The 24938-nt window shown below is 37.8% G+C and overlaps 1 protein-coding gene across 6 annotated transcripts in view; it reads left to right on the forward strand.

Annotated features, from left to right (window-relative positions):
• The window catches only part of GRID2 (glutamate ionotropic receptor delta type subunit 2), a 755994-nt gene that overhangs the window by 502376 nt on the left and 228680 nt on the right, over positions 1–24938 (forward strand). For all 6 annotated transcript variants that reach the window (XR_012995185.1, XR_012995186.1, XM_076336770.1 and 3 more), the window contains 3 exons: positions 10106–10159; positions 18247–18420; positions 23576–23737. Coding sequence is in view for 4 of the 6 variants with exons in the window: in XM_076336770.1 (XP_076192885.1) it covers positions 10106–10159; positions 18247–18420; positions 23576–23737 (390 nt within the window). In the remaining 2 variants the exon portion in view is untranslated. The remainder of the gene's footprint in view (positions 1–10105; positions 10160–18246; positions 18421–23575; positions 23738–24938) is intronic.

Genomic DNA, 24938 nt, shown 5'->3' on the forward strand with positions numbered 1-24938 from the left:
GCTGCTATTAAGAAAACTAGTATTTTGCCTTTGGGTGTTTTGTTTGCTTGCTTTTAAACAGTGGCAGTCTAAAAGTATTTGTTCACACTACCAAATAGCTTTCTGGATCAGTGATCCTGTTCTTGTATTGCTGTTCTTCACTTACTTCCTTCAAGTTCTTCCTCAAACCCCATGTTTTTCACCCCTTTCTGACAGTGGTTTCCATACTAATTAACTATTCTTCTTATTTAAACTGGTGTAAAGCAAGAGTAACTGCACTACAATCTACAGAATTACTCAGGTATAAAATCAGATATGGATGAGAAGGGCAAGGTTATTTAAAAATACTACCTTTACATGATTCCTTTACAAGTTTTATTCGAATCAATGTCCTTTTGCTGAGTGCAGTCAACCCATACTAATGCACACTGGGAAGGAATCTTGTGCCTTACAGGTGTACTTTTCTTCAGTCTAAGCTGTTCACTGCCTTACAAAAGTGATAACTTTATCTGGTTAATCATGATTCCCAATTAAAAGCATTATGTATATGTTTCCATATTGGCAACAGGTTTAAAAATACGCAAATTCATATTTACTATCTCTTTATATGAGCTACCAAAAGAGCGTGTGTTGAAATTATGACAGATACTATTTTATCACCTGTATTTTTTTTCCTGCAGCCTCCAGAGCTCTCTTCATTAGCAGCCTAATTACCTAAAGCGTATGTTAAGAATGATCCATTGTCAAACTGACATTCCTTTTTCCTCTACAAGTTAAAGCCTAGAGTTAATGGCTGTTTGTCTGAGCGTCTCATGTCACGTTAACAGGTTGAAAGGTTTCTTCATATTGGTAAGACTTGGCATAAACCTGCTGCTACCTATAAAGTCGGCAAAGGGTTAAAAGTAGGAATTGAACTTTTCATTCTGTTTAGAAAAATAACTTAGGTGTATAGATAAGATAAATTTAAATCTATAAAAAAACTTCATTAATCCCCAGCTTTCCCTGTTGTGGAGAAATTCTGGCCTTGGTGAAGTCGGTTACAAAGATGTCAAAATCAGCAAGGCTGTTATTTTCCCTCTATTGGAGGACTTGTCCACAGCCTTTAACCTAGAGTGAGTTCACTCAAAGGGTATCTCCTGAATGTGTTGGAGTGTGGGAGGTGGTGAGGTGTTTAAAACAAACAACACAGTTTGGAGAAATCTCTGATTCTAGCTCTTAATCCATACAGAGGAGGAAATTTTGAGACTTTAGCATAGATTTAGGCTTCTTATGTTTGACTCTTCACCTTCAAAGGTGATGACAACCAGTTTGTTTCAAAGCCTGTGTTCAACCCGAATACTCAAGTTTTCTGCTTAGATTTCAGACTTCCAAAGGGTATTCAGCTTTTAAAAAAAAAAACAAAAAAAAAAAAGAAAAAAGAAAAAACAAGTAACAGATGAAGAACAAGAGATCTTCAGGCATCAATTTAGTACTATCACTCTGAACAAAATCTAGTTATGTATAAAAGAGATTACAAGAAGTTCTTAACAAGAAAGGAAGGTACAGGCAATTGTACAACAGTCATGAATCTGAATTTCTGAATTTACATGAGGGTTTGAATGACTTCGTTACTTTGAAATAAGCAGTTTCTAGGTGGGAGGTACATTATTGTTCATTAAGAAATACTATTCTACATTCTAGCAACTGTCTTCCAGTGCAGGTAGCGTAATATGCTCATGGTTCTGAGTTAAAGCCAAGTAGTTTCAGAACAGATCTGTGGTGTTTTTGTTGGGTTTGGGTTTGTTTTTCTTCTTTTTCAGAGTGGTTATTACAAACAGTTTTCATGAGCATAATCGGAATATAAATCAAAACATAAATTTGGAAATAACAAAACTGACTGTAAGAATAAAATAATCCTTAAAATTAAAGATTCTTAAATTACTTACAAGTATTGTTTTAAACCTATAGTCTACAGGTTGACCACAGAGGAGGATGCATGGTTTTAGATTCCTATAAAATAAATACATTATTAGGTTTTCTCAATGATGAAGGAAATGAAAAATTTAAAATGGCCATTTTTACCAGACAGAATGCATTTTTATTATGTGTTCTCAATACAAGCCTATGGTCATACTCACTGAAGTATTAATGCTGTGTTTATTTACTTCTATTGAACATTAACTGTTGACTTGTTTTCTTTAGCATGGGGCTGATTTCTCTACTTGAACTGCCTCCATCTCTTAAAATTTTAGGGCAAGGGAGATGAAATCTTCCCTGGAGCTTGACTTGTTTCAAATATAATTAGGATGGCAAGCCAAGTCAATATAAAACTAATTATTTAGTGGAATAACCCAATTCTTTTAGTTTAAAAGTATCATCTTTTGAAATAAATCTGAAAAAAGGGAAAACTGATCCAGTACTTCAACTACTTCTTTCTTTTTCAAAGAAATGCGCTCTTATGAGACAAGCAAATGGAAGCCATATCAGCCATCTCACCTGTCCTTAGGAGGAGACTAGAAGATGTTTCCGCCCCCCCTCCCCTCAAGTGCTGTAGAAACTTGCTTTTTAATCCTTGGTACCTAGGTGACTACTGGCGTAGGGGTTTCTCTATCAGATTTCACCCAATGTATTCTTTTTTTTGCTTAGAAGGAACTTGAGGGAAAGGAATCCCAGAAAGGGATGATACTCCGTAAGAATAAAAATAAGTATTGCCATGTGTGGGTTTTTTCCCCTCTCAAGAGTGGAAATGGGTAGAGATTAAAATTAGATTCCAAAAATACTGCCTTTGGTGAAGAGAGATTTTTATGAGCTTTATTTTCTGGTGTGCAAGAATGAGCTTTATAAATCAGCAACTGATTTCCCTACTGAGAAGCTCAAAGTAGGAAGTGCTCTCAGAGCGGAGACACAGAAATGGTCTTGCTGTGGCACCAGCAGGAAGAAATGGTATAAATAGCCTGATAAAATGGTGGTGGTTTAATGAACTAGCAGCTAGATGGAAAAACAGGAGGAAGAAAAAAAAAACCCACAACAAAAAAAACCTTGGAGACGAGGTCAGGATTTCCATGCACAGGTCCTGCAGTGTTTAACTTGGTACACCATACTAATTAGTACAACTCCATGCATTTACCTTTCCAAACTTCAGATTAGTTAAGGCAGTCTTCAGTTTATCACCTAACTTTCTTAGTACTACCTGTACATTAGCTATGTAGTCTTAACTTTCATATTTTGCTTTGCATACCACTGCTTGAGGAGCCATCTATACTACAGAGACTGCTCTAGGTGCCCAAATTAGTCAAATCACATCTCTTCAGTTAAAGGAAATGTTAAGAAATGGCCTCTGACTTCTTCTAATTGTTTGGTGGTTGTTTTTTGGGTTGGTGTTTGGTTGTTTTTTGGGGGTGGCGGTGGGGGGGTGGCTTCCTGTCTCACATATGTGTACAGGAAGCCTGGTTTTTATCATATCTTAGTGGTCAGCAAATTGCTATGTCCCTGGGAGAGAAAGTTAGGTCGAGGCATATATTCACCTATGAAACAGCAGTGGTGACTCTAAGAGTTTGGTCTATGAAAAGACACGGGCAACAAATCTAGTGGTATTGGACGAAAGCAATTTATCAGCCTTCCAGCTGGAGGAGTGCAGTTCAGATTACAAGATGGTGTAAATGGGACATATGGTAGACAGAGGAGGTTTGGAAGAGGTTAGCTGAGAGTTTGTGTCCCAGCTCAACTCTTGGGAAAACTAACTTTCTAAATCACTTTCTAAATTATTTCAATACCGGCCAGTTCCAAAACAAGGGATTATGCAATGCCATCTGCTGGCTTTTGTGAAAAATCAAATGGAAAATGAGGTTTGCTCAGTGGTGGTCCAGCAGAAAGAGATTCACAGTAACTACCACAGCTCCTGGTGGAGCAGAAAGTGAACAGGAAGGCCAGCTCTAGTTGGAGACACTTTTCTTCAGCATTTTGAGAAATGAGTCATGGCATCTGGGTGGCTTGTTGTAGATCAGTCCCAACTGTAGCAAAGGTAAAACTGGAGCCCAGGGTTCTCCCCTATGTTTCAAACAGGAGACACTTGGGATGGCCAGATTCTGTATGGATCTTTTCATACACACAATGTTTCTGCTCATTAGATGTTTGCAAGACTCATCCGACTTGTTGCATGTGTCTGGAGATGAATTTTGAAGACCCAGAACAGTCTTCCTGGGTTTCCTTTATAAGGGTTCTGATCTGTATCTTGTAGTTTTGGCCCACTCCTGTGGGCCCATATCTGTAAGGAAGAAGAGATGTAGAGAACTTTTTATGTCATTTTCCATTAAATTACATGCCCTTTTTGTTGGAAGCTATTTTGCTTTCTTGCTTGCATACAAAGAGCTTGCATGCTGGCACTACTACTGCTTTACTTGCTTTAGATTGTCTTGCATTTAGCCCATTTGAAGGTTTGAGCATGAACAATAGAAATAGTTGTGGTAAATTGTCAAGCTCTTCCAAAGATTCAGAAGTTCTGGAGTTACTGCCAATGACAGATGGTTTGTCCTTGCTCATAACTTGTGTTCTTGACAGCATTTTTCTGCTCTCTGCAAAATCTCCTTTGGTGTGTACTTGAATTCTTTAGAAAAAGAAAATTATTTTCTGCTTCATCCCTGTTCTTGCTCATTGGTTCAATAGCATCCGTGTTTGACTAAGTGAAGCAGAAGTTTGATTTATTTTAATAGGGTGTTAGGAGAACTGCTGGAGTTTGACATGAGCGCATTTCTAAAGTTACAAAGATGTTAAGAATGATCTTTTATATCTGTTTCTGTGGATTTCTATGACTATGAATGGCACTGCGTACTCAACGGGTTGTATCCTTTGCTGCAAGATTTATGCAACTAACGACACAATGTGTTTAAACAGTCCAGTGTGAAGTCTCAGTCTGAGCAGTGGTTGTGTGGGTAGAGAGTGAACTTCTTTTTTCAGTTTTTCCACAATTTCATGAAGTCTGTTTCAGAACTGGCCTGCTAACTTGCTGCTTTGATTCTTAGTGCTGGAGAATTATGTGATATGGCATTAAAAATAACTGAACACTAACAGCCTATAGATGAAAAAATGCTGAATTCATAAAAATTGTTCTTTGAAGTTGTTGGCTGTATTGGGTGTCCTCTGCTTGTTCTCTGACATCTATTTAGTTGGGTGAGACAGGAATGTGTGAGTTGCTACGGGCATTAGACTGCAAGGACGCAGCTCCCCAGTTCATACTGGAGTTCATCTGCTTATGTATGTTCCTGCACAGTGGAGGTATTCAATGGCACAGCAGAAATGCGATCTCAACAGCAAAAAATGCTTTTTTTTTTAGTATTGTTTCAAATATTTACCCTTTCAGTAAATAAAAACGGTCTGAACTGCACAACAGTTAATACCTAATTAATAAGTTTCTGCTTCTTTTAGCTACTGCTAGTACGATTCATCACAGTTAAGAAAGCAAAATATATTTGGAAGCACAAAAGCAGCCATCTTGGGTTAGACCAAAGACTGTTTCGGTGTCTTATCTCCAGAGGTGGCCGTAAGCAGATGCCTGAGGGAGCAGTAAGAACAGGGTAGGCATATGTGATACTGTCTCCTAATACTCTCTCAGCTAGCACCTGTGTTTAGCTTTAGAGAGCTTTCTGCATTGAGTATCACTTTGTGTGTTTAGTAACCCATAGCTGAATTCTTGTACGATTTCCTCTAGAGGAAGTGTGAAAAGATAATTTGTCAATTATGTGCATGGTTTTCATTGTTTTGGAAAGGATCAATTCTCCTCCATTTAGTATCTGTGTAGGATTTTGGTGTTCAGCCCTCATTATGAATACACACTCTAGTTTTTCTCAGTTTTAGCTTAAGAGGCAGCTTAAGAGGCAGCTGCCTAAACAATACTTTCATCTGCCTTCTCTCTTGTATGGAAATTTCCAGTCTGTCCCTTGCTTTTCAGGAATGCACAGTTCTGCTTCCTGTCACGGAGCCAGCAGAACCAGTGGATAAATCTGAAACTTGCATTGTATTAAAATGCTTGGGGTCTTGAAGCCCCTACCTCCTCCATCAAATTGTTTTATTGCTTCCAATTTACAGGATATCAGATTTCTTTTTCATTACTGCCCTTATACCTTTGCAAGCATTATCTTGTACAGTCGTTATTCCCTGGCAAAAACACAAGTTCATGCCAGCTCACTTGATATGCATGCAGATGTGAATTTCAACCAGGAAAAGATCATCACTCATATAACAAATGTGTGTTTTAACTTTCTGAACATATTAGTCATAGAAACCTTCTACACAACTGCATTATATACTTCTATTGAAGCTGTGTTATATCTGCTTTTAGGTTATGGTCAATTTTAAGCAGAACCAGCCATGCTCTTTTGGATTTTTTTACTTTAATCTTATTTGTTATCATCCCTTCCAAGTGAAAATGCAGTGGCTTTTTTAAGTAAACAAAACAGTAAACTCAGTAGATAGACAAGGGCTTCGTGGAACATTGTGTCATGACTGTAAAGGCTTGTTGTGTCCAAGTAATGACTGTTTTACTGACAGATAATTGGATCTAGGTTGTGTTGCTGCTGGCTTTAGATATTTTTTTGTTGTTTTGGAGTGATTTAATATAATCTTGAACTTGTAAACTTGTGGTTATTAATAACTGCTGATCGAGAGAATCTTCTGACTGTCACATTATGCATATGATTACTGTTAGTGTTTGAAGAAAACTTTATAGAGTTGAACAACCTTTTCCTTCAAGCATCAAAACTGAAGGTTTACATAGTACTGTAAAACGGTGGCTGTGCCTGTGCATTCTTCTACACTGAAAAACGTAAGAATCGCAATAATTGGAAAATATTGGAAGACTATTAATGATGATGATAATAGTATAGTGCCCTGCAATTCATACAGACATAGTCAGAATGTGCACTGCCCAACTTTAAAGTCAACTAAATGCACAATATAGGCCATACAGGGAGAAGAGATATTCAGAGGTGAGGGACTGAGATGCAGCAGCCTGATCCTGCTGAAATGGACAGCTCTTTTGTGAGTGGTACCAGTGGGACTAAGATTTCATCAGGTAAGACCAAATGGCCCAAGGGTGAAAAGGTGGCCTTGAAATCCCAATCTCATGCTGAGTCCCATTTTAGATGTAAATCTATATTTCATCAAATAAAATAAAATATAAAAAAAAATATCTAGCAACTTTCTCAGGGCATCATCGGTCATCTTTTTAAGCAACCACTGTCAATCCTAGAACAAGCTTTGGGTGGATGGGCTAAGGAAAATGCCAAAAAGCAGCTTCTGGCAGACTGAAAGGGAAAGTGAATTCTTGAATGAGGGGTATTTGTAGCCCATCTAAACTTAGAATATATTAGTTTGAGTGTCTCTGAGTACGTTACAAGTTCATCTCAATTTGACATAAGCTTTTTGAAAATGGCTTTAATGTTAAGTAGATTCATGAATGCATAAACTTTAATGGATAAAACATGATCTTTCTGCTGAGGAGTCTCGACTGTAACTGAAAAATAGATGCATTTCATCTTATTATTTGCAAGTTGTGAATAAATCTGTCACAGGTAGCCTGAGCTGCTTGAAATAATGAGTGACTTGTGAGACCAGTAAGCCTCTTCCAGAGTCCGGCTTAAGTGGTCTGTGAACTGTACATAATAAAAACAGCGACACTTATAACCATACACTGTTGAAAAGGCCTTGTCTAATTGAAATTTGAGAGCCTAGGCAAAGTAGATACACAGAACCAAGTATTTATAAAGAAAATAAATGAACTGAAACCAAAGTTTTAATGGACGATAAAGTGCATTAAAATCTGATTATCCGAAGCTTCAGGCACAAAGAAGTGATCAACCTCGCTTTTACTGTGTTATTAAAAAAACTTAACAGAAAATGTAAATTTTCATTTTGTGGATTCCTTCATTCTGAAGTTTCGGTTGACTGCCATTTTGAAGCAGAGAAAGAGCTTAGGGGCCATTTGTGGAACATAATTATCATTGTCATTCCCCTTACACCACTGGAAGCCTTGACTCCAAGGGCGTCCCTCTGGCAGGCTGCCTTGGAGCCACAGGAACCTCAGGAGACCTCATCTTGAGCACAGTAGTTAAGGCAGAGCAGACATTCCTAGCGGGACATCCTGGAGCCAGAAGTTAGGAGGGACAAGGTTGCCAGGAACCTGACAAAAAATCAGAAAATGTCAGATGTGCTGTGTTTTGTTTTGTTTCGTTTCTTTTTAAATTCTGCTTGCTTTCAGCAGAAATATATGTAGATTGACTAGCAGAATTGCTTCTGCTTCAGTAAGGTGTTGATTTGTTTTGTCTTACAGAAAATTTAAATGGCATTGCTTATGTTGTAACTGGCATAAACTTTCTATGCTTGGGAACTTTATATAAGGAGCAAATGCTCCCGTGAGAACTTGGTTACTATTCTGTCTATTTTTAACCTTTCTCTGTTCCTGGATTTGTTTGTCTTCCAACTGGTTTGATATGAGAGATCTGATTAGAACAGCCATGCTCCAGCTCAAGCATCCTGGCCTGTAGTGATGCCTCCCATCACTTAGTTACTCAGTTTCTATCTTGTTCCTTTATATGTGCTGTGTGGACACCTACTGTGGAGAATGCAAGAAAATGTCAAAGCAACACGACAAAATACACTGTTTTCACCACAGAGAAAGAGTAGTGAGTCTAAATTCCATGTAAAGTGAGGACCCTGATTCCTACTGCTAATAATGTTGACATTTTCCAGGAGCACATTAGCAGCTATGGCTTTCATTTCCCCTCGGTTCTTGTTGGTGCTGTGAGTTTCAAATAAGAAGTCAGTTCATATATTGCTGCTCTTGGGTTTTTTTCCAGTCTCTCCAGATCAGAATTTCCAATCTTGCCTATCGTTCTAGTAAATAAGCAGTGACCCCAATTCTAACGGCCTTTGAATTAATAATGAAGGTTATCAGTATGGGATCTTTTGCTGCTCTTAAGATTTGTGGCCAGTTGTTCTCCTTTGAACATGGCACAGTAAATTGCAATCATCCTTGGCAACCGCTGTTTGTGATGGTCATCATTAAAAGCCAAACATGACTGCTGTGCAATGGTCCAAGTAATAACAGCCCAGCACTAGTCATCTACTTGAACATTAAAACATTGTAAGTTCCAAGCCTTGTTTCAATTTTGTCTTTGTTTTTTTCTGGGATTCAATGCAGGTTTAAGTATCCAGTAGTTTTGAATTGTGAATCAAGATGAGCATGGTGATTATACAAATAAAATGGGATTAATTATGTTTTAAAATGACTTCAGTGTCAATGCTAATTCATTTAGAAAAAAAAAGTAAAGGTGTCCAGCCTTTTCTGTAGTTTGTTTCTGGCCTCCCTCCTGTCGATGATTTCTTTCCTAGATAATGAGAGCAGACCAAATGAGTTTCTACTGCGAAGGTGAATCAAACATGACACGTCACAAAAGTTTAGTGGATTCAAGGAGGGAAAGAATATGGCTGAGTGGAAGATGAATTAGGAAGTACACTTTCATTCCAGCACAGAGGCAGCTCCTGGAATAATTTTCAGGAAAGGAGAGGGTGCGTGGGAGGAGGATTAGAGGCCCTCTGTGCATGGTGCCTGGGGCAGGCCATCATTCATCATCCCTGTGACAACCCTCTTTCTCAAGAGAACCCTTTCCTCCCCGCTCTTTGCATTTCTATGAACCCCATCGTTTGCGGTGTGGGTTTTTTTGGTTTGGGTTTGTTTTGGTTTTTTTAAGTCGCAGGCTTCCAGGGTAGGTGTACACTGGAAAGGCCTTAGAAGCAGGAGCTATAGAATTCTGACAAGGGTTACTTGATATTCATTTTCCACCTTCCTCTCTGTTGCTCCCTCTTAACACACAATATTAAGGCAATAACAATTTCATTTTCTCCTCAGTCAACTGAAACATATTCTCTTCTGTGATGCCGGCAATGAAATGTATTTTCCATGTTTAATTAGCAAGTCAAACAATAACACATGCTTCTGCAGAATTTTGCTAAAGCTTCTCTATCCTCAGTTGAATAACAAAGGTCTTCGAGAGCATGTGCTTTGGTTTTTGTCATTTGCAGAGAGCATCCATTTAAATTTTTTTCTAGCTTTCACAAGCAAGCTGACTGATAGCTGATTTGTTCTCTATTTCAGGTCGTGGAGACTAATTTGGTTGCTTTTGACTGTCACTGGATCATTATAAATGAGGTAACTGTCAAGTGAACATTGTTGTGAACCATGCATCCTGTTCTCAGGCTTACTGGCAATATTCATGCTGATCTTGACTTCGCCAACAGGAAGCAGTAGCTACGACAAAGTTCAGGCATGCTGTGGGAGTGCATGTTGCTTAATAAGAATAGAATGACAAGTTCTTGGACTTCGCTGTTTTGTCTTGCGTGTTTTAAACAGAAGTCCTTCAATGAATAAATGGAAAATAAAATGAAAATAAACCCTTTCCTTCTGAGTATCTTGAGATTTCACATTTGACTTGAGATGACTGTTTTTAGAGGATCTTTTTAAGGTCTTTTTTCATATGTAATCTTTCATAATGGAGTGCTTGTGTTTTGTTTACATTTTAATGATTTTTCTTAATAATAAAAATAATAATTAAAAAATCCCATCTTTCACTTTCCTTTAAGAATTCCCCTAGAATTCAGTCATGGTTGATACCCAAACCTATTGATATTAGTGGGAGGCTTTTTGGTGCACTTCTGGATCAGGTCATATATGGATGTTCATGAAGGAAAAAAAGGAAGAAAGTTAAATTGAGATCCTGTTTTTAAACTGTGAAATAGGTTCTTCCATGAACTTTTGTCAGCTAAAATATGACAAGTCAATATGTGAAGTAGCTTTGCATATATAACATTGAACAATGCAGTTGTTCTTAGATTTGACAGCATTCAGATTTTTCTTTTGTTTTATGAAAAGCAATTTAGTCCAGAACGGCTGAATTCCCTGGGGAGATAATTCTCCCCTAACATGTAGAATGTGACACTCCTGTATATTCTCAGGATAAAAGGATGCTTGGAGACATTGCGTGTAAATTCCAGGTCTACTCTCTGGATTTACTGTGCACTTCTGTTTTCATACTTAATTACTAGATTTTTATTAGTACAGTGGTGCTAATAGTGAGGCAATTTAATCCAAAACATTTTTTTCAAGGTTACAGTAAGGGATAACGTTGTTGCAGTGGGATTGTACTTTGGCCTACTCGTTTAAACCAGTGGATTTTTAACCGGTTTTCCTTGGAGAAAATTATACCTCAGAAAGTGCTGTGAAGACAACCCAAGTCCAGCAGAAATTATTGGTTTGGGCCCTGCATTGCTCCTGATCAGTAACGTGTGTGTTTTCCAGCACTGAATGGGGTGGGCCTCGCTGGTTGAGAACCCAGCTTTAAGCTACAGATGGTCATGAGAATAACATACGTGTTTTCTTTTTCCTGTCAGATTAAACTAGAATTCACTTGTAGTGAGTGGAATCTTGAAGTAGAGTGTTCATCTCTACTCTTCAGAGTTAACACTTATTATTTTAAAAAGAGCATTAACTAAATCTAAAGCAGTCCACCATTAACCTCTGTATCAACAGATTAGACAACTATTTCTTAGGCAGAGCCCAGATATTGGCTTGCTGTTCAAGTTAAAGACACTGCCACTGGTTTTTCATTTTAAATGTTATTCGAATTGGAAAGTTCAAAAGAAGGTGCTTGCTTTTAGCTGTGTCAGATCCTCCACCCTCAAAAAGCAAAATAAAACCGAGGATCCATGCCTAATGTACACACTTTCTCTTTGCTTTTTATTCAGAAATTAGTGTGTCTGTGGAAAAAATTCTGCTTTCTGATCATTGTTATTTGCACATTGCAGCAGATTAAATGGCAGAGCGATCGAAGTGGTTACCGCTCTAAACTGCCTTCTCCACTCCAAAACTTTTTCTCTGGGCTGCGGTCCCAACAGCTAGGAGAGCTGAATGATGTATGCAGAGAAACATACATCGTCCCTTCTTAGTTTTATAGTCTTGTATATGAAATGGGTGAAAGACACCCATTAATGGGTGAATTAAGTTCATTCTGACAAACTGTGCTGTAAACCATAGTCATTAAAATCTCTGTATCTCATTCAGTCATTCCTGCTGTTGGTTATAAAGAAGGTGAACATATTTAATGCCATCGCATCTTAATCTGCTTCTGGACCTAAATCCATATTCCCACTTAAGTAACTTACTTGCAAGCTCTCTTTGTTTCAAAATGCTAAAAATCTCAGTATTTTGTGGACGCAAAAATCAGATTAGTAATAAATAAGATTTGTAGATAATGATATGGAAAGAATCATGTTTTGCCCTATGTTTCCTTATCGCTATGCTCAAATTACAACAGAAATGTAAATCTTTCCTGAATGATGAATGTTGCATAACATTACTTGCTTATCGCAACATTTTACCAGTTCAGTAATAAGATCGCAATGCCTCCACTTCGGCAGTGCAAGATTTGGAAATGCAATGATTTGTAGGCCCCTTACTGTGTGGTATATAAAATATCTATCTCAACATCCAAGTCCATTTGATATGGTTGTCCATTAGCTGTTGATGACCACAGTACTTCCATATGACTGTGATGAATGATCTCAGAGCTTTGCCCGTTTTGTTGCTTACATAAATCTTTTCTGACATCTTAGACAACTTAGACATCTGTGTTTGTGTGCCTGTATTGGCTAAATCAGGCTGTCAACTAAGTAACTAACACTGCTTCTCTGGCCTCCTAATTTGAAAATCTAAGATGAGCTATTACAGTGAAAATGCATTGTTTTGCAAAATCCACACATGATTCAAATCATTCCTTGCAATGAGATACGAAAATAAGCTGGAATTGTCTTTCCTTTTCCATCACTGTGCCAAGGGGATACAACACGCTTACTGAGTATAGTAATACATAAGGAAAATACCACCTTCAGTTCTGTGATCAGGAATCTGCTTAGGCTTTGTGAGGTAACATCTGTTATTTTAATTGCTCGCTTTAAATGCTATAATGCCTGGAAAGAGTTCCTTAATTTTTATTGTCCTATTAGTTGCTCTTTTATGTAATACAGCAAATTTGCTTGAAGACTGTGTATCATAATGGAAATGCATGTGTGGAAGGAGGGGCGTTGTTCCCATAAAATGAAAGGATTCCTAATTTGCTAAAGCATAATACATCCTATTAGTCCTTTGCAAATAATACAAATCTCTTCTGATCAGTGCAGTCAGCTGAGGAAACACTCTCCAAATAAATGTTCCTATTTCTTCAGGGCCTTAAAGCAGATGGTGCAATTCTTTATTTAAAATTTGCAGAAGTCATAGATTTTAATGTAGTCATGGTAAAATATGCCTTAACAAAATGTGAGAATGGATTTCTCACTCTCTCTCTCCCCCGTCAGTCTGTCTCTGCTTGCTTCTTTTCCTCTGCACAATAGTAAATATAAACCCAAAAAGCCCAGGATAGTAAAATTATATTTCTTTATGACTCTTAAATCACAAGTGTACAATAAGCTTAGATTTTATTTAGTGGAACTGAAGAAGGGGCGTTTGTATGATTTTCATCACTTTTCTTTCTTTTGCTCTTCTTAAATGAAAGAAATGTCTTTTTTAAAATTTTAAATCCAAGTCTCTCTCAAGCATTTCCTCTGTTAAAACATTCAGGGTCATCTTACTATGCCCAAGGCTGCCACCAGTTCTCTGTTACTATTGTTTGCTCAAGGACAGCCCAAAACACTATCCACTGCCTACAGTTACCAAACAGGAGGTGAAAATATTAATGCTACTGTACAAAGGATTGATTGGATTTTGTCTGCAGTAATGTGCACAGTTATGACCAGCTCTATTAAAATTAAAATGGAACAGGTGTTCAGAAAAGCTGATTTGTGTGAGAAGAGACTGAAAAGGTTGGCTTGATTGGCCTATGAAAACAAAGACTGAAAGAGGATATGCTCTCTGTTTATAAGCACATACAGAGCGTGAATAAATACATCGTTGTCAAGGGCTAGAGGACAAGGTTGGCACAAGAACAAATGCGTTCAAATTGCCCATGAATAAATTGAGGGCAAAAGTTAGTAGAAGGCTTCTAATTACCAGAGGCATCAGAGTCTGCAAAAACTTCTTTGAGGAGAGAAGGAAAAAAAACCCCAAACTCTTTTAAAGAACAGTTCATGGAAAACGTTCCAACAGGTTTGCCCATCGTAGCACAAGAGAGGACTGGAGGACCCACAAGGCTGTATTCAAAGCCTACTTTCAGATGAACACATTTTTCCTAGGAGAGGGCCGGTCCTCGGCTGATGCATTCAGCTTGTTCCATTGTGTTTCAGCCCAATGCACTCCACCATGAAGAAAAGCATAGAGCATGACTATGTTTTAAGCTCGAGCAGCTAGATCAGGGCCTAAAATCACAGCTTTGTTCCAGGAGCTCACATAATTCTACATTTTAATATGGATAATTGATTAATAGTAGCATGAGACGTTCATCTGAACGCTTACATTTTCCAATGGTGTTGGCAGGTCACATGTGAAATGCCACCCTCTTTGGTACAGGTCAGCGACCAAGCTGCCAGCTCTTTTTTTCAGACAGATGAGAGCCAATGGACAGACTGACTTAGCCCTGCTTTCTCCAAACTCTTGGATTTTTTTTCTCTGTGAAAGTTAAAATTTGATTTCTCCTTGTCCTATCATTTTTGGTTTTTCATCATCCTCCCCAGAACCTAGAAACCTAATGGAGATATAATGGAGCAAATGATTATGCAGTTCAAGATCTCCCTTTACTTGTTTTGGAGCTTCATCTAGTTATGCCTTCCCCCCAACTATTCCTCTTTGGAAAGTGCTGAGAAATTCAGGGAGGGCATAGCACAAGTACGCCATGGCATGGGCAGTGGCAGCCCAGCGGCCTCCAGGGGTGTGCAGTGGCCACCCTTTCCTTCTCTGCCCTCTGCTCACTGCTGCTGGCTTTTGGAGGAGGAAGAAACACTCTCCTCTCCGAGTGTCATGAAGGATGTGATGAAGACATGGCATGGAAAATAGGACATGTCCAGTATATGATAAATACTGGAATCTTCTTTTTGGCCCAAAGTTAAGATGTTTCTGTAAGAAAACGTATTGCTGCCTTTGTTTGGTGCTTATTACAGGAGCATGTGAATAAATTCTTTCCCTCCATGTCTTTCGCTACTGGTGCGGTTGTTCTGTGGTAAATAATAAGTCTCTGCCGAGGTTGCTTATCTTAAAATAATGAGACGAAGCTGAACGGCAATGTATATTAGGTGTCCAGTATGTAGTCTTGCTTCCCACTGGAGTTGTCTGCCCGATATGTCAAGGTGATCCTCCTCAGTTCCCTTTTCCTAATTCACCTGTAAAAAGCTATTAATTTAAAGTAGCATTTCTTTCCTTATTTACTTGCCTACTCAGATGAAATGTACATCTAATTTTATCCTCGTTGCATTTGAAATAGGACAGCCTCCCCTTCCTCCCCTTTATTCCAAGTTCAGACCAACAAAAGAAAGGTTTGGAACTATATATTGAACTTCTAATTTTTCCAAAAAAACCCCATGTAACCTAGCTTAAATTTATATAGGTGCCAACTCAGTTCAACTTGGCCAACTTTGTAATTTTTTTTGACATTTGGTGCTTGTATAACAGATCATCTGCCATCCTTATGTCATTATACTGTATCCTCCTTTGAAGTGCAAATGAAAATTGTTTCCTCTCATACAATAGTTGCTGTATATAGTTTTCTTAAGTCAGATCCAAAATTCAAGAATGAGAGATGATATTGGAGAGTCATTATATAAAAGGCTCGTCACTCAGTCAATGCCAAGTATTAAAAAAATGATGAAGAAATATATAAATGACTAAAGTTGAATTTGGGTTTGCATGGCATTGCTTTGTTGTTAACCTAAAATCTGAATTTGTGGTATAATCGGTAGAATTCACAGCATTTAAAATAATAGCTGTCATTAATCCATTGATGTATATACCTCCTTGGCAACCATACAAAAATCTCTTTGGTGTGTGGATTCTGTTATTAGTTCCCAGGGGATGTATAAAAATACGAGGTAGTAACCGAAAGGTTAAAATGAGAACACTCTAATTAAAATGCACCAAAAAATTCTAAATACAGAAAAAATAAATACACTTTTGAGGCAGAAAAGATAAATGTTTGAGCAGCTGAAAGTAAAAAATATCTTTTAAAGTATTATTTAGCAATATAACGTGGCCACGCAGGTATCAGCTTTTACATTATTAGAATGAGTCTAATAGTCTTGCTGTTACAGTTTGGGCACGGTGTGTAATGAAACCAGGCAAACTTTTTTTTAAATTCTCTGAGAAAGGATATAGTTTAAAATCAAGATAAGTTTCTTGAGCTCTCCTTTCCGATTATTTTGAAAGTATTATAAAAAAAAATACATGCATTTTGCTAAAAGAGCATTTTTTTTTTTTTTTACCTTGCAGCTAGTGAAATGATACAGTCTAAATGAAAAGACGGCATCTTAAGCTGAGAAAAACTATTATCTATGGTACATTAAGGATTAATCGACCAGAAATGCAAGATATTACACTGGACACAGCTGATGCCATGTGTTATTTTTGTTTTCAGAAAAATCTATATTTCATAAAGAACATTAATAACAGATGAATTCAAAAACTATGACGATCTGTGAAGAAGAATAAAATACTTTTACTGTAGTCAAGAGAGTAGAAGTTAAAATTTACATCTCATGTATTTTTCTTCCAAGCTTTAAAGGAAATGAACAAATGCCAGTATGTCTGAAGAAGTTGCTTCAAAATAATTAATTTAAAGAATTTTAACTGAAGCTCCAAAAAACAAAAAAAGCCAAAATTACTGGGATAGTTGTCTTAACGTTTAAAGAGCTGCTTTTTCAAAAAGGTTGGTTTCCTTTTCACAAGAAAGATTCTCTAATTTGAATTCAAATCTATCTCCTGGTGTCTCCTAAGTTCTTGATTATGGGTATAGATCAGGAAGCTAGACGCAAAAAAAAGATTATGGCGCTTAGTTACAGGTATAACACTGCAGATGTGCTGTATCCTTAAAAAAATGAAAAGTTATAAATATACCAATGAGAATCTGAAATAGTCAATACACTGTGGCTGTATGCAAGGGTGTGATAAATGCAGGCTGCTAATAGGAGCTCCTCAAGCACCTCCCTTACTGGGGGGGCATCCACAAATTTAAATGTCTAGAAAGTTTTGGGGCATCAGCCTCTGTAATTAAGACAGATTATGGACGAACAGTTCAGTATGATGAAAAATAGATTCTAGTTAAAAAGATTGAGCAGTTTTGTAGATTATTTCTTCTGCTTTACAGAAAAATACAGACACAGAATTGCCTTGAAAGCTACCAGCTGACCCTGTTTGAGTCGTCAGAAGAAACCTGTATTTAACTTAAGTTCAAATTCTTACGTGAAGGTTGGAGTCAGTTGCTGTTGCTTATGAGCCCACGCTCCTCTTGTTCTGTGTTCCCCAAGGGCCTCATCGTTCAATGGTGTAAAACTCCATGTTGCCAAAATGCAGGAATTTATCCTATGTAAAGAACTGTTTTTCTGGTTTCCCTAACCTGCCTTAAAGTTAATATTTTAAGCTTAATATTTCACATATTGATGTATTTACTTAGTTATTTTTTTTCTTCTGTAGAGCTGAGTGTTCAGCTGTAAGCCTTAATAGGTACCCTATGGAGTAAAAAGTTGGTTTTAAATTAGGTTTTGCTATAAACAAGCATGTACACACCTAGAATGCTCTAATGTATTTTCTTTGCCCTTTTGGTAAATTATGTTTTCTAACTTGCACATTGTTTATAGGTTCTTTATATTCTGTTTCCAGGAAATGAACACTTAAGGCCTGAATAATTGTCTGTACCTTCACAGCTCCTAAGTAATGCTACACTTAGAAATACATCATGCTATGACTTCCTACTGATTTACACATTATCTGCCAAGGATGCTGTGAAACACTTTTAAATAAAAGATCAAAGGTAAAAGGAGAGGGAGAGAAAACCTAAAATGAAACAACTAAGCCCAGTTATATCTACAAAGATTGTGAGGTTTGGGCACAGTACATTTTAAACTTTTGCAATTACTGTAAGGGTGGTATGTCAGGTGTTTTAATGAGCATACATACGTTCTTTTTGAGGCTATGGCAGAGCTTGACAATAGCCATGTAGCAATCACACGCCTCTTAGTCCTCTCAATTTATTTTTTGTTTATAATCTGGTGGTAACATTTCTATATTTTAACTTCTATGCATATTCTCTCCCTTGCCTTATCTTCCAGGAAATAAATGATGTGGATGTTCAGGAGCTGGTGAGAAGGTCAATTGGAAGGTTAACAATTATTCGACAGACGTTTCCAGTCCCCCAAAACATAAGTCAGCGCTGTTTCCGTGGCAACCACAGAATATCTTCATCACTGTGTGATCCGAAGGACCCTTTCTCCCAAAGCATGGAGGTAGTTCATATACCAGTCTATTCCCACCTGGGAACTGTCTTTCTAGATAAGTTCAAGGTTTTTCCCCAGGGCCTTAGTGTAATTTAATGTTTATTTTTCATGTCCTCTCTGACATGTAGTTTAATGGCTCATGGCATGACAAGAAAATACTTGGGCAGGGGGCGGGTGTGACTGATGGACAAGAACAACTCGCCTGCTCCACAGCAATTGAGAAAAAAGTCCACAAAAGCCACCTGATCTCCAGGCAGTGGGGTAGTTGTTTTGTTGCCCTGCTAAGTTTTACTTTTTGTCATCTCGCCGAGAAGAATTTCTTCCCCATAGCCAATGTCTCCTGAGTTGCTGTGCTTCTCTAAGCCTCAAATGTGTTGTCAATAGGAAAGCCTTCCTGGGGAGCACCCACATCATCTGTTTCAAGTGTCTTGGTGTACGCACCTAAATCTATGCTTATGTTCCAAAGAGGCCTTATTTTCAGGGTTGTTAATTACAAGTCACAATTAAACTACAAGAGCATTCCTACCACCTGAAATCAGCAACAGGATCATGGTCACTGTCCTCCTGACTTCACATAGTTTTTCCAAGAGCAAGTCCTCTATCTCTCTTGTATATCTGGTTAGGCTTCGTCATGACAAACCTATGGCAAATCAGGAGTGTGAAATTGGCTTAAGATGTCAATTTTACTTTGGGTTTTTTTGCGTGGTCATTTATGAAATTGTGGAAAGGCGACTGCATCAGCAGCGGTGCAGGAGGAGCATATCTGACTTAGCAGCAAAGAGAGCAGTCGTCTTGTGATGCTGAAGGAAAGGAGTGAAAGAAAACAACGGGAGAGAAATAGGGAGGTGTTGAAGAGTGTCCTTGCTTAGAATGAAAACATGTAAGGGGAAAAGGAGGAAAAGTGTGGTTCGTCTTGCCCTGTTTCAAGTTAGCTGTAAAAGCCTTTGCCTCACTAATTGTTCACAAAGCAGCCAGTAAGCAACTACTGATGACGTGAAAAACTTTGGCCATAGCACACTGCACAGTGATCCTATTAGAGTTCTTAAAATAAACAGGGCTCTGTAAGGTCAGTAGATGCATAGGATATCTCTAGAGGCTATTTAGGAACTCTGAAAAATCTTTAGGTTGCGCCATTCTGTTATGGCAGCATGGTCCTAGGGGGAACTTCAGTAGTCTATGGATAATGCGTAAAAGCTGGGGGTGTAATTACGTGCAGCCACTAGAGATTGCAAAGAACAGTTTTCATGAACAAAGTTACTAACTAGAGCAAGGCAAAAACCAAGAATCGTGTATCGATGGGAGGCTTCATGTTTTGATTTATTTTCTCTTCAACTTCACTATCATTTCATTTTCACTTCAACAGTGAACTGACTCTAGAAAAGAAAAGTTCTAGAAATCAACGTTTATTCTCTGCAAATTGGCAAATTCCATTTAACATGTTAGATTGGACCATATACCTTAATCTGTCCTTCTCGATCAACCTATAGCTTGGAGAGCTGTAATATTCCTATTGAAAGCTTTCATAACGTTTTGGTTCAAAGGAATAATGGAAGCTTGACTGGTTTAACTGTTCTGCACAGTTGAGTTGCTTTTTCCATGCTTTCCGTGAGATGGCTGCACTTCATTAGTAACTGAGTGGGACAATACTAAAAAATTAAAGGAAGAAAAACTCTGACACAGTTTCCCTGGTGTCTTCATACGATGCACAGACCTTCGAGTAGCTGTGGGGTTTGTTCGCTGTTTCTTTGTTCTCCCCAACAATATTATAAATTAACTTCTATTCCAGTGGGGAGTTGAAACAGTTTATAAATTGAAATTTCTAATGCTTTTTTTTGTGCCATTGAAGTGTGACTAATCAGAAATATTCTCTGCAAATTATAAGGGTGGATTTCTTGATTTATTTTTTTCTGACTTACTCCCCCTAAAGTCCGTGTGAATAATTAAATTTTTTTCAGCATCTTAATTAAAACACTGAAAATATTTTGGTGAAGATCTCTCATTGTGTCTCTGGGATTGTCCTAGTTGAAACAACAACTTCTATAAATTTGTATCGTTTTGGAGGAAGTAAGTTAAAAACTGGATTCACGAAAGTATTTAGTACCGTAACCCTTTTGTCTAAAAACTATGTGCAGTAGTCTAGGTATGCATAAAAGAAACACCGTTAATCCAGATTAATCACTCCTATTTAATCTGATTGCTAAATACCTTTCTTCTACACACTGGAACAAAAAATCACTTCTGAATTTTGAATTACATCAACGAGAAGTTATACAGTTAGATACTGCTTGGTAATGCAAGTGTCCAGCCATTAGTCTAAGAGACTTGGAATAAATAAGGATCAGTAATGGATACCAGGCAATGCGTTAAATGTCCCAGTACATTTATGTGGGGAATGAATTAAAGTGTAAAGTGACTTTAAATTACAGCCCCACTCTGTGCATCGGGACAGTTACTAATGAAGTATATACTTCTGGTAGTGACAGGGAAAGGTGATTTTGAGAAGCAGAAATTAATCATAGTGTCTTTATCATTGCATTATCAGTGATTGATTGCTGTAAATGTTAAGCTGAACTATTAGTGAAGGAATAACAATGCTTAATAATTGCTGAACTCTGTACTCCTGAGCCCTGTTAGTACTTGATGAAGGCCCAGCTATATTACTCTTAGATTAGTGAGTGCATCCTTCCTCATGAACTGTGATAACAGTCTTCTATTCCCATGATATTGGGTTATGGAAGCTACCTTGAAAGCAGTGTCATTTTTTTTGGGAAGTGATGACTTGGCATCTGTAGCCCTTCATGTACCAATTTAATCTCATTAGTGACCTTATTGTCTCTGCTCTCTAGAGGGTTGTTTTTTTTTTTTTTTTCCTTTGCCGAAGGCTTATGTAAGATAAACTTGCCTTACAGCATAGAAATAATTCCTTCTTTCCCCCTGAAACAAATGTCCCTGTGGTGCCAACTTTTTGGAGGAAATATGGTTTTAGCTGAAATGCTTTGAATTCTTTGTAGGTTTACAATACACAGACAAATCATCCAAGTTATTTTAAAAGTGCTTGATTAATCTGAACCAAGATCCTCAATCCATGCTTTTAATCCTGTTATGCATAGTGATGCCTGGCCTGTGCATCTGTGGAAAGTAAATTAGTTCCTGGGTGAATACTGAAATGGAAATATTCACAGCCACTGGAGTCAAGGGAGAAGCTCGAGTAAGAATAAAGAAGCATTTTCCAGAAAGAGGGAGAGAAGGATCATTGTCATTTAAAAAATACGGATCAGAAATTCTGTGCGTTTGTGGTACTAATGATGTAGAGTTGTAAAGGCAATAGAGGATCCCAGGAGTTTATCGGGAGGGAAAGCAGCAGACCATTAGATCTCCTTCGATAAAATGTGGAAGGCAAAATGCCCCAGGAAATTCTGGCCGGGTAAGGAGAAAGACGACCTCTTTCCTGGATGCTAGGCAGGGAAGGAGTCTGTCACAAAACGTTCCTGTGAGAACTGTACAGAGCAGATTGCGGATGACGCAGGCAAAGCCAGCATAAAGATGGAATTTACATAAGAAAATAAAAACATAAAAAAATAGGTTATATGGAAAGGAATAATTAGGCAGGAACAGAGGGTATTCTTTTTTTTTTTCTTCCTTTTTTTTTCCTTTTTTTTAAGGTGATATGTGGATTTGCCAATCAGTGTCTCAGATCTTCGGCATTATTGTGCTTCCTTGGCATACACCCCCTCCCAATAGCTGCAGGACTTTCCCAGTCTTTGGATACTTTTAAGAGGTAGAATAGGGGCATTCTCCACAAAGTTGGCATACTTTGCTATTTTAAGCTTCCTCCTTCTTTTATGGTTTTGTGCAGACCATCTGTATGGAGAAACCCTTACACAGAGCAGTCAACATATTCCACAAATCTGGGAAATGTCTTTTGGCTTGTCTGTTACTGATGGAGGAAAAAAAACAGCAACCTTGCCTCAGTTAGCAAATTGCTGCTGGCTAATTTGTCTTCGAGCACTAGGAATGGTCTACAGCCCCCTTCATAGTGCAGCTGTTAAACTGAGTTTCCCTCAATAACTTCAGGCCCCATGGCTTCAAATGACCACTAAGTTATCGAAAAATAGTATTCCCAAAGGTCCTTCTCATTTCTGAACATCATTTCTCTTCCTGAGAACCTCTGTTCAGGAGAGCTGAGGTTTCTCTTTATGATAGTGTTAGTAACTTAAATGTTCCTGCCATTTGAGGACAGAAATGACTGAAATAAAGCTATATTGTAAATTACTTGTTTCAGAAGTGTTCATGAATTCTGAGCTTCTGTTCTGTTACGTTGAATTGTATCTTTCACATCTGACTTTGCACTGTGTGCATTTAGAAGTACATACATAGAAATAGTACATGGTAAGTGGAACTGGCACACAAGTGATTTCTTTTCTTGAGTTCAACTGTTCTCTGTTTGATGCCAAACTGGAACTTCCTCGCACTGTATGTGTGTAACTATGCTCACAATGAAACATATACACATTTGCTCAGTAAGAGTTTCATCCTGCAAGGAATTAACAGCCATTGCCAAATACTCTGACAGGAAACACTATCAATTGCAGAATCGACATGCAACTGCACGCTGAGAAAGATTTCATCGGATCATATTTCATTCCAGAAATTGCCTCAATCAGAAGTGACTGCAAAAATCAGGAACAAAAAACGACGCTGAAATGATTTATTTGCCTTTTCAGAGTTTCTGTTTTTCAAAAGAACAAAACAGTCTTGAAGAGAATTTGATGGTGTCCAAATATCTTGTGACTGGAAAATCGAAAGTTGCAGGCAACTGGTTAAACGTAAAAGAAAGTCTGTTTACGTTCACGAGTAGGGCTTTAAATCCTGCAAGTGGAGCTGTGCCAGTGATTGGGTTGCCTGTACTTCACATGTAGTAGTGCTTTGTAGTGTAGTAGCGTAGTTTGTTGCTGCAAATCACTTGTAGTGTGACAGCCCCTAGCTGCAGTTTCTACCAGAGCCAAAGATAGGACTTCTTGACTCTTACAGTTTCTTCTTAATACCAAATAAGTCGTTTAATTACCAGAGGATTATGGGTGAGGCAAAACAAATGATAAATTCTGGCTGCTGGCAGGAGACCACAAATAATAATACTAATAATCCCTTTTTAATGTCTTTGCAGATTTCAAACCTGTATATATACGACACTGTCCTCCTGTTGGCGAATGCCTTTCATAAGAAGCTGGAGGACAGGAAGTGGCACAGCATGGCCAGCCTCACCTGCATCAGGAAGAACTCTAAACCCTGGCAAGGAGGACGATCCATGTTGGAAACCATTAAGAAGGTACCTTTTCCCTGTATTTCCTCATCTCTGATTTCTGAAATACTTGCATTAGGCAGTATTTCCTTCTGAGGTGCCTACTATTCTTGCCAGTACCATCATTGTCTTTTCAAAGCAATAGTTTTGATATATTTACAGTTTCTGAATGAAAGTAGTCTTTAATTATTTTTGTTTCTTTTCCATGTCATAATGAGCATATTTGAAATTAATTCAATGAGTTTGTTTACCAAAACTACCAAACTGCTAGAATTTTCAAGTACGAATAATATCCTATTGAAAAAGTGTCACAGGTTAGGAGGTAAAGCAGATAAATTTACTGTTTTATTTGTAAAAGAAAAAAGAAGGTTGCAGAATTACACTTGGGTAATGTTCTGTCGAATTTGCTGTTGCACTGCTATTGACATTAATATAGTGAAATAATAGAAATGAGAGTGAGGAAAACCTTAACTCATCTAGTCTATATCCTGCCATTGCGGAACCGTTCCCTATAACAGTCTCTACAGTGCTTTATCTAATGTTAAGCTCTCGCTACTTCCCTGTGATTATTATTTCATACCTTAATCGTGCTCATGCCTAAGATGCTTTCCCTGTTCTTCAGTCTTTAAAGATATTTTTTCTTAGTTATTCCCTTTCTTCATGATGTTCACAGCCTCCACATACTTGGAGACAATTATCACAGCCTTCCGGGTCATTTATTTAGTCAAAATATGCATAGGTTGGTAGTTCACCCTTCCCTTTAAGTTATTTGGTTCAGCTTCCTTATGTTATTGATGTCTTTCATAAAACTGCTTTCTAATTTGTCTGCATGTACTTCCTGGTAATAAGTAGGTACTTAGGTAATTAGTAAATACTAATTACTTAGGTAATAAGTAAATACTTCCTTTACTTAAAGTGCTGGCAGTACCTACATTCTAAATACAAAAAAAACCCAGGGCAGTTAAAAAAAAAATGTAAAATTAAGAAAAAAATGGTGCTTTATTCATGGCTTTCATTAAAAGATCATAAAAAGTAATTTAAAATATAATGTTCTTTGAAGAAGTTGCTGTTCTGCATTAGGTCTTTAACTACACCAGAAATTATGATGATGCAGGCAAAATGTAAGGTGCCTTTGAACACTGCTTATTTTTTCCCCAATCCTGGGTCAGTCTGCATTAGCTCCAAAATAACAGTTTGAGGCTTTCTTTGGTGGCTGTCCCCAGTTTCC

Source organism: Aptenodytes patagonicus, chromosome 4 (genome assembly GCF_965638725.1).
Source record: "Aptenodytes patagonicus chromosome 4, bAptPat1.pri.cur, whole genome shotgun sequence".
Taxonomy (NCBI): domain Eukaryota; kingdom Metazoa; phylum Chordata; class Aves; order Sphenisciformes; family Spheniscidae; genus Aptenodytes; species Aptenodytes patagonicus.